Raw genomic sequence first — 15,037 nt, 5'->3', positions numbered from 1 at the left:
CGACATCCATACATGTTCTCCATTTCAGTGACCATGATATAACAATAGAAATTTCAATTTATTGCTACGTAACAATAGAGCATGATAGAATTTTGCGCCCACATGTTTGAATTTGAGGGTAAAAAGCTCGCTTGTTATACGGGATCCGACGCATCAAGCAGAGCAAAGCAGCGTTCCATTCTTTTATGTGGCATCGTTCAACATTGGTGGCGAGTGGAGTGCCACAATCCCAATCATCATTTTTGTTCAACATCAGCTAAAGCCCTCTGCACTGGCATAAATGCAAGGATGATGTATAGCTGATATAGGATCTTGTGGAACATGATTGATTCTGCAAGTGGTTCGGTACAAACAAATAATTTTGAACAAAAGAGTCAGAACTCGCTGATAGAAAAGGACAGAAAAAACAAAGCAATGCCAAGAGCTCCGTCAATTGGATGTTCATCGATAGACAAAGCTCTCTCTTTATCATCTCGTGCTAGATGCAACAAAGGATGAGTCCTTTTTCCTTCTTGCGAACCACGGGAGCGCCAAGCGTCCAGAGGAGCAACGCTCATTTTCCTTTCAGGATCAAGCGGCGCATAAGAACGGGCTGACCCGTCAGAAGTCTTAGGGTTCGTTAGCAGAAAAAGCTATTGAATTAGCTCCGAGAGATGTATTGTACCATAAATACCGAAGAAAGGATCAAATGACATGATTGATGACTTTTACAGTCTTTACAATGTGAGAATTGAATAAATAAAGAAGAAGGCTTCTAACCCCTCCAATATTCTATTCCCACAAAAGCGGAACAAACTTCAAAAATTTCCTGGTGGAAACGAAGTAGCCCCGCTATGCGCATTTATTCACTAAACTTGCTTCACTGCTTTGCTCCAAGGAAGACATAGTGACGGCTTACGATGCTAGACGGGGGCTCACTTCCCTTGTTCAAATGGGAAAATAGGAAAATAGGCTAATTGAAGTTTTTTAAGTGATCGCAGAGCTCTTCCGTGGAAAAGTACCTACCCATATTGAATAGAAGACTTGTACCTTAACTATTATATGTGATATTCCTTGAGCTGGATTGTTATGGCGACCTATGCTATTCTTGCTTGCTTTATTGGCGTCATATCCCCTTTTCTTCAGAACATGTGGAGCTTCACATAAGGCAGGAACGAGCGCAGACAAAGAGGAGGATAAGGAAGATAAAGAAGAAAACCATGGTTTGGTTTTAGTTAAAAAAAAAACAAACTAAATTGAGAAAATAGTTAGGAAAAAATGTATGGGTAAAACTAAATTAAGGGTTTAAAGAGGTAAATGCATACTTATACGGGCTAAGATTAACTAATTTCGAGTAAGAATTTAGATTTGAGGGTTAGGGTTTAGGATTTTTAAAATTAACTAAATAACTACTAAAATATTGATATTTACTAACACATCAGCCATATTTTATGAGCAATTTTTTAAGTATTTCAGGGTTTATTCTCTCTAAAAAAGAAGAAATCATGTGAAATTATATCCAAGACAGGACATGAGCAGTTGGAATTCGATCGCATCTTCGTTGCACTTTTACTTGTCAAGATAAGTATTTTAGTTTCATGCTTTATATAAAAGGTTAACTACATTTTGATTAGGTCGTATTAAAATTGATAGATATGATATAAAAGTTGTTTAGTAAATTGATTGATTGGGTAAAAACCTTGTTAAATAGCATGAAAATAAATATTTAGTCCATATAATAATTACTATAGTAGTACTATTTATTTCTTGATATAGTAAAATATTTATAATAGTGTATATCTCTATATATCTTGAAATTTATTATATTACCATCATCGGTTGGGTTTTAAATTTAAGGCTTAACCATAAAAAAATCCATAAGTTTTGGAGAATAATCCAAAAAGACGTATGATCGTCTGAATGTGATAACCTAAAGCTCATTATATATTTTGCATTTAAATATTATAAGACCTGGAGTCTGTAAATATAATGCAGCTACTTTTGGTGCTAAGTTCAAACTAAAAAATTTCAGAAAATATTTAATGATGCAAAAATGAGAATACATATCAAACAAGTAATGTTGTCAAGCAGACAAATAGATTAAAAAAGTTTATACTTGTATTTTGTCTCCTTGAGACTCGGAAAAACAATGAGCTATTGGTGTAAGGTCAAGACCAAAGATTTTCTGTTAGAACTCATATTCTCATTTGAAGTTGAGAATAAAGATGGTAATAAAAAATGATATGAGTCAACCATCTAAAGATGAAAGAAAATTATTGTGAGTACAATGTCTTGTGGTATCTAAATTATTTGAAGCTCTAAAAGAGCAGATATATATATGCCTACGGGAGGGAAACTTATATTTTTCCAAGTCTCAAATATAAAAAGGATCTAAGATATACCAGATGACCTTAAGTTGGGTATGTTGTTTATTTTTAGTTGAGATTCAATTCGAGATTGACAAAAATGCAGTTTTATCATCTCGAGGGGGAGAATAGAGAATCTCACATCCCTAGTAAGTGGAACATCCAGAAGTATGTTCAGACTGGAAAAAAACTTAAGGAGTCATTTATAAAATAAAACAAGGGATTTTACATCTACAATGTTTAGACATTAAGTAAAAGAAAATGTTGAATACTTTCAATCAAGAGTATTACCCAAGGCACTATTGTATTGTACAACACAATGATTAGAAAATGGAGATGAATGTAATAGTAAACCAGATGTTTACTGAAAGTGTAATATTTGGCAAACCGGTTGTGACATCCCGGTTTAGTAATGATGCGAAAGATAATCATATGGACAATCGTTGAAAAACCAGAAGATTCTTACGAATGATCTGACATATGCTGCTTGCTTACAAGGCAATATAAGAATACGGTTTTCACCAGTCAAATAGATTTGAAATCTATTTATAAAAGGAGATGTTTGTGGGCTTGATCACCCACTGCTGGACTGATCATCCACCATGTGTTTATAATTAATGCATCGATAAGAAGGTCGTATGTAACATTGTAAAAGATCCGCAACTTAATGTTTGTGAGATTAATTGGTAATATTGGTGAAAACACAATATTTTGATGATTATTTTATGCATGTGAGGATACACGATGAACATCTTGTAGCTAATGTTCATACGTATGATGCAGCAATATTGATTCGCATAATGCCAAAGAGTAATTAAAATGTCTTCCCATCAAATTGGTTTTGGGTCAGAAACCAAAGATCCCATCTATAAAATTTGGATAAGTTGTAGTTGCTCCACTACACAGCTAAAAGATGGGACCTCAAATGAGGTTATGAATATGTTGGATATGATCTCCATCGACGATAAAATCTAGAAGATTTTATAAGATTTATGTAAAGACTCAAAGTTAGTCTATTCAGCATTAGGGGGAGAAAATAAACAGCTAGAAAATGAATGAGTTAAAATGAATTATCATTGATCCTCAGACTAAAAAGTGCAAATAGAAGTCCAAAATGAATGAATGGAGGTAATTCTATTACAAAGATTAACATATGAGTTGTCAGACTCATTTATTAACCCTAAGAAAGTGATGAAGTCACAAGTACCAGCTGTAAATGCTCCAGTTAATGAGTTTAAAGAGCACCTAAAGCGTGATAGACTAATAGGTTCCAAATATAATAATCCTCGGAAAAGGAAGGAGCATGAATGAAAATGGCAGAATCGAGGAATGAAATATTAAGGATCCCAAGAAGAGATAGAAAACATGACAAGAAAGAAATTTAGGTACCTGAGAATAAAGAAATCTCAAATAACTATGTCATTTTTGGAACAGATATCAATTCGACGTCGTTAATACTTATGCATGAAATGTAGCAGTTGATGAGAGTGAGGATCATGAACCATCTGCGGAAAGTGTACACAAAGAAATGATTGGCCAAAATAGAAATAAGCAATAGATGTGGGATTATATTTCTTGGAAAGAGAAGAGTATTCGGACGGGTAGTCCGTACACCTAATGGTGTAAAACCAGTGGCATATAAATGAATCTTTATGTGAAGGACTGAATGAGATGATGGAAAAACTGTGAGATGCAAATGAGTAGTTGCACAAGGGTTCTCACAAAGATCTGAAATTGTTATAAGAAACACATCATCATGTGGTGGAAGCATCAACTTTCAAGTTTCTTTAGTCTAGCAAGAACTGAAAGCCACTAAAGATATCAATGATTCCAAATAATATAAACTGCAAGAAGCAGTAAACCTAATAAGGATTTGGACTGCTAGAAGCAGTAAGTGCTAGTTCTCGAGAATATTACTGCGCAAGTATATTGAGGATTTAAAAGAAATAATTCTTGGTCATGAAGTACCATGATATTGGAAATTTACTGATCTCTTTCATGATTGAAAGATGTGATTTTGTATGACGAGAAGAATGGTCATACTAGTAAATATTATAAGAAGAGGGGGAATAACTCGTATGTACAAGTATGTACAATGTAAAGGTTTAGAAAATTGTCTACAAACAAAATTATGGAATCCTAATAGACCAAGATATGACCATTTGTGTGAAAGGGATGCTATGGACTATAAGCCTAATTGTCTAAGAGATTATATGATAATCAAACGAGTTTATTCAATAAAAATATGCTTATTGCAATTCCTAAAAGGAAGATATATATGAGGAGAATACATCTCCCTAAGATGATGTATGGGGGAGAAATATGATGATGTTCGTCGTTGTACTTTTTTCCTTATCATAGTTTTTTGTCCCATTGAGTTTTTCCATGTCAAAGTTTTAATGAGGCAACAAAGAACACACAAATGATAGATACACAAAGAGGAATATTATCACTTAAGTGATGAAGATCTATAAAGCTTTGAATGTATTTTTGAGATTGATAAAATCAGGAGAGAATGATCAAGATCAATCATATTTGAAAAAGAATCAAGGATACATTCCATTCGTAAGAAAGAATCGAAGGTCGAAATTTTGCCAACCAAAGGAGACCTTCTAGATGGAATTAAAATATGTACTTGGTGTCCAGAGAAAAATCTTTGAGTCTATTTGCGTCTTCAGTTTGAATCAAGTCATTCTTGATGATATAACTCAAGATATGAACGTTTTCGTAGGACATGTACATGCTGTCTCAGAATACCTAATATCACCTGATATCCCAAATATCGCTCAATAGTCCTATCTTAACAGTGCTAGATCGGTGCATAAAGTTATACATGGATGTTAGCTTCGATTTCTAAGTGGTTTGAAGTCATTTCGTCCAATAGTCATCAAAATATTCAAGTTTCAGTGAGGAGTGTCAAATATGCCAAGAGAAGTGAACCAGTCCAAACCCAAGACTAAGGAGTTAATTCATCACATTGGATTGTGTCTTATTAGATATCTCAAGTTATATTCTCATCAGTGGGAGTAGATGCGCGCTGCACTCTTTTTCTCTTAAGCATGGTTTTTTCCACAGAGTTTTTCTAACAAGATTTTTAATGTGGCAGCATCTTATACGGTTTAGGAAATGTTTTTGTATAATGAACATCTAAGGCGGAATGTTACGAATAGTTATATGGATGTCCATCATGGGCCCAAAAGTCCATGTTTCAAAAGGTTCCAAAATCCTAACTTGTATCAGTATATATATGTATACCTTTATCTATAGAATAATAAGATTAATCGATTCTCTCTTTTCTTGATTCACAACAGTTTGGTCATTTTCTTCATTTATAAATTTTTTTGGCTTAAAAAGACTATTTTAACAGAGAACTAGATTTTGACCCGCCATTTGAAAAGACGATATATTTTTTGTTTTAATTTTTTTCTAGAAATTTAATTTTTATGTTTTTTGTAATCATATATGTGTATACCATTTTAAAAAAAAAATATTAGTAAGAAGTTTTGATAATTTTATTGAGTTTGTGATGTTGCATAGCTATACACTTGTATCTAGTGTTTTGAAACCCGAACCGGACCCACAGTTGAATAGATAAATTCGATGATCAGGTATTTAATTTGAGTTTTATAAAAAAATCATTATTTAATAATTCAGTAAAACCTATAAAAACTTGCTAAAACCTATAAAAACTCGCTAAAACTCAGGACCCAACGACCGGTTAAACTAAGAATTGTCCTTTTTTCAGTTGAGCTAACAACTTGTAATCCAGGTTCTAAAACGCGCCCGCGGAGTCCGATTAAGCGGCGTTGAAGCGCTCGGCGGAGGTTCACCGAGGCGAGTTCACCATACTCAGCCACAAAATCGGATTGAGTAAAAAAATCATTCGTTTTGAAGTTTTTAGTGTCTAAATCGTTTGTTGGAAGATAGATCTATGAATTTGATGCATAAACAACAAGAAAATCACATAGAATTAGTGGATCTGGACTGATCTATGTTGGCGGCGGAAAAAAAATATGCAGTAAACCTAAAAAAAGAAACGCGAGGAAGAAGATGACATTATTACAGTTGTGCCACTAACTTAAAAAACGCACAAAATGACTAACATTGAGTCTCTTGGGTTTCGAACCTGCCAACAAATTGACAAACACAAACCCATTTACCACATAGCAACTTTACTTTTCCTTGTTTTTTGCCATAAGTTTACGTATATATACATATATATATTTAAAACTTAAAATAATAATTAAAATTACTCTCCGATTAATCCACGTTTAATCTCCGAGTCATTGGTAAATCGCTAGGCCCGGACCGACTGCCCGACTCGCGCCTATCGTAGTTTCGAACATGGCTTGTAATATATGTGATTTTGTTATTTGTGAAGAAAATAAAATGTTGGGAACTTAACGAGAAGAGAAAGGAGTATCACGTGAGTAAAGATTGAATGGTGATTACCAACCTATGGACTAATAGATTGAATGGTCATCACCAACCTATGGACTCAGTGCTGGAACACAGCGTTTTAATTAAGTCAAAATATAGTCTCCACTTGTAACCCTTAATAGGTTTTAAGTTAAAAAGACACGCCCCCTTCATTTCGTTTCGACACACACAAGGCAACGCGCACACACCCAAAGAGAAGAATGGCTTCCTCTGTAATCTCGTCATCTCCTTTCCTTTGCAAATCCTCACAGGTTCATATCATATTTCTCTCATCTTTGATTTCACATCTTCCGAAATTCCTTATCGCTTCTTTTTTTTTCGAATTTTCCAGGCGAAGGATTTAGGGTTCCCAAAACCGTCGCAGATATCGGTTCACAGATGTCAGAAGAGATCGATTTCTCGGAAGATCGTCTCCGTCATGGCGCCCCAGCGATCGTCCAGCTCCACTGGATCGGTCTGACTCTCTTTTCGATTTGCTCTCTCTCTCTCTCTCTGTCACATGATTGATTGATTGATTGATTTTGGTGTGCAGGTGAAAACAGGGATGACGATGACGGAGAAGATTCTTGCAAAGGCGGCGGAGAAATCACAAGTGGTCCCTGGCGATAACATCTGGGTTAACGTTGATGTTCTCATGACTCATGATGTGTGTGGCCCTGGTGCTTTTGGTATCTTCAAGCGAGAGTTCGGTGAAAAGGCAAAGGTTTGGGACCCCGAGAAGATTGTTGTGATTCCTGACCATTACATTTTCACTACTGATCAGCGTGCCAACCGCAACGTCGACATCATGAGGGAGCATTGCAGGGAGCAGAACATCAAGTATTTCTATGATATCACCGACCTTGGAGACTTTCGGGTATTATCATTAAAGTTTTCATCTTTCTTGTCTTTTCTTGTCTTTCTTTCTTATTTTCCGTTTATGTGTTGTAGGCTAATCCTGACTACAAAGGTGTCTGCCATGTGGCGCTTGCACAAGAAGGTCATTGCAGGCCAGGAGAGGTGAGATTGAGATTGAGATGAGATACTACTCTCTTTCCCTGGATATTATTGCTTTGTTTGATTTACTTTTTTTTTGTTATAGGTTTTGTTGGGAACAGACTCCCACACATGTACTGCTGGAGCGTTTGGTCAGTTTGCTACAGGGATTGGAAACACCGATGCAGGATTTGTGCTAGGCACTGGCAAAATCCTCCTTAAGGTTTGTTTGTATAGTAATATAGTCTTGTTTTTTTGTGTTAAACTTGAAAAAAGGTTGTAAAACATTTCTTGACTTCACAGGTTCCACCAACAATGAGGTTTATCTTGGATGGTGAAATGCCCAGTTATCTGCAAGCAAAGGATCTGATTTTACAAGTGAGTGTGATATCTTTCTTGCAACATTTATCTCCTTTTACAGCTTCTGAACTCCTCATATATCATTTTGGACATTAGTCTGAGGTGATGGGAAACTTTTGATGTGTTCTAGTCATGTATTCACGACATTGCATATAAGTCAATTCTCCATTCCAAATTGATAGTTCTAAGTGTTCTTTTAATGTTTACTCTTTTGGGATTTTTATCTGACGTTTTTCTTCTGATTCTTGAAATTGCTTCCAACTTTGTAGATCATTGGTGAAATATCTGTTGCTGGTGCAACTTACAAGACGATGGAGTTCAGTGGCACAACTATTGAAAGTCTGACTGTAAGATATTACTTTATTTTTCTGCATCATGGTTTCCCTCTCCTATGGGACTACGTACAATAAATTATGGCGTATGTTTACTTCACTGACATATTAATCCTTGCTTCAATCTGTTTGGCTTCTAGATGGAAGAAAGAATGACATTGTGCAACATGGTTGTGGAAGCTGGGGGAAAGAATGGTGTCATCCCTCCTGATGCGACGACATTTAACTACGTTGAGGTATGTTACGCTGTCTTATTTTCTTGTAAATCATTGTCAAGGAAAATTATGCTGAGTTATGTATGCTATTTTTCTTACATCTTTGCAGAACAGGACATCTGTACCCTTTGAGGCCGTATATAGTGATGGAAATGCAAGGTATGATCGTATCCTAAATATATATAAATATTGTGCTCTATATATTGAATTTTTAGCGGCACTGTGATACATCAATATGCTGGATATGTAGAACATGTATAGAATCTACTGCTGATATGAGTAATGCAACTTGTTAGAATCTCTTCATATATTTGTTTTATTTGTGTAGTTAGGGATTGCATTCTAGTGTCGTTTTCTCTTAACCTTTCTTATTGTAATCATATTCCTTCGTTGTTTTGTTCCATAGCTTTGCTGCAGATTATCGATTTGACGTGTCAAAGCTGGAGCCTGTGGTGGCTAAGGTGGGTTTTTATCATGGTGACCAGTTTATACGTTTAGGTTTTTTTGCCACTTCATGTAGGTATAGCTGATATGGTTGACGATGTTTTTTTCAGCCTCATTCTCCTGACAACCGGGCTCTAGCAAGAGAATGCAAAGATGTGAAAATTGACAGAGTATACATTGGTTCTTGTACTGGTGGGAAGACTGAGGATTTTATGGCTGCAGCTAAACTTCTCCATGCAGCAGTAAGTTCGACTTGTTTTTCTGTGTTTTATTTAACATTCTCATAAACCAAACCTGTTATCCTGGGTTCTTAATCTAAAGCAAAGACTCCTTAAAATTGACTGTTTAACACAGGAGCAATCGTTTTTTTAATTCTTTAGCAAGCAATGTTCCGGATGAGACAGTGTTACTGTTGATTTTTTGTCTAGGGTTCTCTTCTTACTGGTTGCCTTATAGCCTCACGGAAAATCTGTTTGTGTGTTACAGGGAAAGCAAGTCAAAGTCCCAACTTTCCTTGTCCCCGCTACCCAGAAGGTTAGCACTACATTTCAACATTGTTACTATGGCGCAGAATACTAATATCAAATGCATTGTATCTGTCTGGTCATGTCTTTAGGTGTGGATGGATGTGTATGCCCTCCCTGTGCCTGGAGCAGATGGAAAAACGTGTGCACAGATATTCGAAGAAGCTGGCTGCGACACACCAACTAGTCCTAGTTGTGGTGCCTGCCTTGGTGGCCCAGCAGATACCTATGCTCGCTTGAATGAACCTCAAGTACGCAATCGTTTCTTACCCTACTTATCCAAAAAAAAAAAATTCTGCTTGATCGACTTGAATTATCTGATATGCGTCTTGTACTCAGCGATTCATATTCAGTATATTTCTTGCAGTAAGTGTAACAGAGACTTTAAAACGTGTTTACAGGTGTGTGTCTCGACAACAAACAGAAACTTTCCTGGTCGGATGGGACACAAAGAAGGGCAGATTTACTTGGCTTCGCCTTACACCGCTGCAGCCTCGGCTCTGACCGGTCATGTCACCGACCCAAGAGAGTTCTTGCAGTAAGATAGCTTTGTCCAAAAACAAACCTAAATGCTGAATCAAGAGAGAGCTAAAACGATGAGCATTGTGAACTATATGTATGTATTTTCGTACTTTGCTGTTGAACTTCTTAGTTTCAAACATTGTTAAACTTTTGATGTTTTGAGTTTGAAATAATAAAGAGATTGAAAGAGACTTAGTCAACGCTCATAATCTAATTTGATTGCAATGGTTTATATATTTTACAATAAAATCGTGCGATTTAAAATAAAAGAGAAGAATTGTTGGTTATTTGGATTGATAATCTGAATGGGTGTGAACTATGAACTTGAATGAAAAGAAATGAATCGTGCAAGAGGTTTTCGTTTAACAATATTTCGACAAGAAATGGTTCACAGGGTTGCCTGTACTGTACTATCTTCTGTATTTGAAAAACAACATATAACTTGATTATAAATAACATATATAATGAAATATTTACTGTTTGGACTCAGCGGAGGTTTAGTTTTATTTTTTATGGACGAATTTCAAGTATGTTTTATTTTCAAATAACAGAATGATTGACATTGAGGCAGTTATTGATGGAATAAAAATCTATATGATGTTTGTTTATGGGGACCATGTACTTCAAAGACGAGATCAAGTTTGGGAACGTCTTACGCGTTTCTCAACAACTAGGAATGGCCCTTGATTTATGATAGGTGATTTTAATGAAATTACCGGTCACAACGAGAAAGAAGGTGGAACTCAGCGATCTGATAGCTCTTTCCTTTCATTTAACCAAATGCTCAGTGATTGTGAAATGATGGAATTTCCCTATACTGGGAACATGCTTTCTTGGGTTGGAAAGAGGGCAGGAAGAGTAACTGTTCGATGTCGGCTGGACCGAGCAGTAGGTAATGCTGATTGGCATGACAAGTTTCCTCACACATCTACAAAGTATCTAAGATTATGGGGATCGGATCATCGTCTGATCCTTGCAGACATACTCACGAAGCCTACGAGGAAATCAAGGAAATTTAAGTTTGATAAAAGATGGCTAGATGATGAGGAACTCCGACAAGTTATTCTTGATGGGTGGAAATCTCCTGATCTCCCTCCCAATGCGAGTATTATGGAATATATTGCCAGCTGTAGAAGAGCCTTGAGTGAATGGAGAAGACAACATAATATTAACTTGGCTAAACTGGTGGAGGAGCTTCAGGAAAAAATAGAAGGTTTATATGCAGATGACGATGCTACAACGGAACAAATTGCTGCAGCACTGAAAGAACTTTCTGATGCTCTTAAGGCTGAAGAAATGTTCTGGAAACAAAAGAGTCGGGTGTTCTGGCTGCGGGAAGGGGATAGGAACACGAAATTTTTTCATGCCTTGACGAAGCAGCGGAGAGCAAGAAACAAAATCACGCAGCTCCTGGATGCGAACGGCAATTTAGTTGGAGATGAGGAAGGACTAGTAGTCATTGCTACTAGCTATTTCCGACAGATATTTGAGTCCTCTGACCCTGAAGGCATTGACGAGGCCTTATCTGCAGTCCCCACGACGATTACTGGTGAGATGAATGAAAGGCTAACAGGTCGGGTCTCCGAATGGGAGGTAAAACTGGCTCTCTTTGCTATGCACCCAGAAAAGGCCCCGGGGCCAGATGGAATGACTGCACTTTTTTATCAGAAATTTTGGGAAGCAGTAAAGGAAGATTTAACTCTTATGGTTAATAAATTCCTATTTGAGGGAGTATTGCCGACTGGATTAAATGATACAAATATATGTCTTATCCCGAAGACAACAAAGCCTAATGATATGGCACAGTTTAGGCCGATCAGTCTGTGTAATGAGCTACAAGATAATCTCAAAGGTCTTATGCCAGAGATTAAAGAAGGTATTACCAGGATTGATATCAGAGACACAGTCTGCTTTCGTAGCGGGAAGACAAATATAGGATAATGTGTCCAAGAGATGTTTCATGCACTGCGAACCAAACCAAGCGGACGTAATAAACGAATGGCCATTAAAACAGACATGAGTAAAGCGTATGATCGAATGAAGTGGTCATTTATTGAAGCAGTCATGCGGAAGATGGGTTTTTCAGAGACATGGGTCTCATGGATAATGCAGTGTATTTCATCGGTCAAATATAGTGTCCTCATGAATGGGGAACCAAGAGGGAATATTGTTCCAGGTAGAGGTCTACGCCAGGGAGATCCTTTGTCTCCTTTCATTTTTATTCTATGCACGGAAGCGCTCGCTCGCCTTCTTAATCATGCAGACAGCCAAGGAAAGATAACTGGGATGCGTGTAACACCCGCGTGTCCTTCGGTATCCCACCTTCTTTTTGCTGATGATAGCCTTTTCTTCTGTAAGGCGGAGCCCCGTGAATGTGAAGAAGTTATGAAAGTGGTCAGGAAATATGGCAAGGCATCAGGCCAATGTATAAACTTTGAGAAATCTTCCTTACTCTTTGGTAAGAGGATCAATGCGAATACAAGACAAGAGATTAAAAATGCCCTTGGGATACAGAACGAAGGTGGAATGGGTACCTACTTAGGAATCCCAGAAGATATCAGTGGTTCCAAATGTAAACTTTTTGCGTTCTTAAAGGATAAACTGAGGCATAGAGTGAATGGATGGACCGGGAGATGGCTCTCAAAAGGAGGGAAGGAAGTACTCATTAAGTCCATCTTACTTGCCCTTCCCACATATGTCATGTCTACTTTCCTACTCCCTTTGGAGATTTTTGAACAGCTAGCAAGTGCAATAGCTCAATTCTGGTGGAGCTCAAATCCAACAAAAAGAGGAATTCACTGGGCAAAATGAGAAAAAGTTTGTTTACCACGCGAAGAGGGTGGAATTGGATTCTGAATGATCCATGAGTTCAATCTGGCTCTATTGGCAAAACAGTTATGGAGGTTAGTCTAATTCCCAGACTCACTGGTTGCTCGAGTCTTGAGAGGAAGATATTATAAACTAAGTTCTCCACTACGAGTGAACTCTGCTAGTAGCCCATCTTATGTGTGGACTAGCATCCAAGCTGCCAGAAAGCTCTTATTATTGGGAATAAGACAAAAGATACATTCTGGTTATGAAGCTAGAGTATGGGAGGATCAGTGGATACCAACAGTGCCCGCTAGGCCTGCGAATCCTTTAGCGCCAGTTATGCACCCAAATATGAGAGTGAGTGAACTCATAAACCAGACAACAAAAGAGTGGGACATAGGCTTACTGGAGAATTATATTGATCCTGTGGATATTCCATTCATAAGGAGTTTAGCTATAAGTTCTGGACATCGTAGGGATACTTTCTGCTGGAGCTATACAAGGAATGGACAATATACATTCAAATCAGGATATTGGGTTGCTCAGAATTTGCTGAAACCAGAGGAGGAAAAAGAGATAGTAGAGCCCAGCATCACAAAGCTGCAAGCCCATGCTTGGAAGATCAAGGCACCCAAGAAGATATGCCATCTTATTTGGCAAGTGTTGACTGGTCATATGGCAGTTACGAGAAACTTAGTGAGACGCAATATGCGATGTGATAACTATTGTCCAAGATGTGGAGAACCGGAAGAATCTGTTACTCATGCCATATTTGAATGTCCCCCTGCGTTACAAGTTTGGGCATTATCGGCGACTCCAACAAGCCAGGATACATTTCCAGTGTCAAGCGTCTATGCAAATATGGACTATTTATTTTGGAGGAAGAATGAGATCATGGAACCAGAACAAGATAGGGATCCTTATCCTTGGATTATCTGGTACATATGGAAAGCTTGAAATGATAAACTCTTCCGGGGAATAGATAGGGATCCATTGGAATTAGTAAGATATGCAGAGAGTGAATGTCAAGCCTGGTTCACAGCAAATGAAAGGGTCCCAACTGTGGTATCTAATGGAGTTAGTATGGAACCCCAAATCTTAAGTTTGGGTAATATTTGCTTGATAGATGGATCATGGACATCAGCTGCTCCTTTTTCGGGATGTGGATGGGTCTGGATGGATACAGCTGGAAATATCCAACTCATGGGGACCCGCAATTTGAGTAGATGTGAATCATCTCTACACTCAGAGGTGGAGGCACTCAGGTGGGCAATGGAAAATATGCTTCAGCATTCTACATGCCAGAGATTCGGAACGCACTGCAAGGAGCTGATGGCAATGTTAATGGAACCTTCTGCTTGGCCAAGCTTTGCTACAGAACTACAGAGGATAGAGACTTTGCAAATATGCTTCCCGGACTTTGAGATTATCCATGTTCCTCGAGCTCGCAATCAGATTTCAGATTCCTAAGCTATGACTGCTAGATCCTTCCATAGAAAGTTACTTTTTGTTGGTTGTTCTATTCCGGTCTGGTTACCCAGACCACTTCAAGCTTGAGTAATAGAATAGCCGTTTGACGTCAAAAAAAAATGAAATATTTACTTGGAGTAATTGTGAAAAAAATGATCCACTATAATGTTAGGATTGGTGGCAGCAACAGAAATGGATACCGAGAAAAGAAGTTGGTTCATGAATTATTTATCAAATTATTTAAAATTGACTTAACAAAACTATAAATGCTACCTAGACATAATGAAAATTTTACTTACGGTATTTGAGAGAAAAATGGTTCATTATATAAGATCGGACTGATGGTAGCAAAAGATAACTGGGTATCGGAAGTAAGAATTGATTTTTAGAGCATTTATCAATTTATTCAATAATTAGTATATACGTATATTGATTAAGTCACATTTTGATGAAAAATTGAAAAATTGACATAAACCAAAAACTAATAATATATATCAAATACCTGAAATGATTACTTTTTCTTTACTTTAGCCTTACTAATTTTAATGTACCATGATTTTTCTTTTTGAGGACACCTTTAAATCGACCATAGGGTCCAA

General features: G+C 37.2%; 1 protein-coding gene and 1 pseudogene across 1 annotated transcript; both read left to right on the top strand.

The window, feature by feature from the left end:
* The first annotated feature begins 280 nt into the window (after positions 1-280).
* On the top strand, positions 281-498 carry LOC130498868 (uncharacterized; annotated as a pseudogene).
* A 6,378-nt stretch (positions 499-6,876) lies between these two features.
* On the top strand, positions 6,877-10,352 carry LOC108822883 (3-isopropylmalate dehydratase large subunit, chloroplastic). Its single transcript, XM_018596078.2, has 14 exons — positions 6,877-7,036; positions 7,117-7,239; positions 7,318-7,641; positions 7,716-7,784; positions 7,867-7,983; positions 8,064-8,138; positions 8,390-8,467; positions 8,593-8,688; positions 8,777-8,826; positions 9,074-9,128; positions 9,222-9,353; positions 9,598-9,645; positions 9,728-9,886; positions 10,037-10,352. The coding sequence occupies exons 1-14, from the start codon at positions 6,986-6,988 to the stop codon at positions 10,175-10,177; spliced, it is 1,518 nt and encodes a 505-aa protein (XP_018451580.1). The 5' UTR covers positions 6,877-6,985; the 3' UTR covers positions 10,178-10,352.
* The last annotated feature ends 4,685 nt before the right edge of the window (positions 10,353-15,037 follow it).

This window comes from Raphanus sativus, chromosome 8 (assembly GCF_000801105.2).
Source record: "Raphanus sativus cultivar WK10039 chromosome 8, ASM80110v3, whole genome shotgun sequence".
Taxonomy (NCBI): domain Eukaryota; kingdom Viridiplantae; phylum Streptophyta; class Magnoliopsida; order Brassicales; family Brassicaceae; genus Raphanus; species Raphanus sativus.
The sequence above is the reverse complement of the archived record's forward strand: the minus strand, read 5'-3'. Positions and strand labels throughout refer to the sequence as shown.

Excerpts from the sequence above, each read along its gene's own strand:
- LOC108822883 (XM_018596078.2), top strand. The coding sequence starts at position 6,986 with ATGGCTTCCTCTGTAATCTCGTCATCTCCTTTCCTTTGCAAATCCTCA. Across the intron at positions 8,139-8,389 it reads CAAAGGATCTGATTTTACAA|ATCATTGGTGAAATATCTGT; the intron begins GTGAGTGTGATA and ends CCAACTTTGTAG. Across the intron at positions 8,468-8,592 it reads CAACTATTGAAAGTCTGACT|ATGGAAGAAAGAATGACATT; the intron begins GTAAGATATTAC and ends TTTGGCTTCTAG.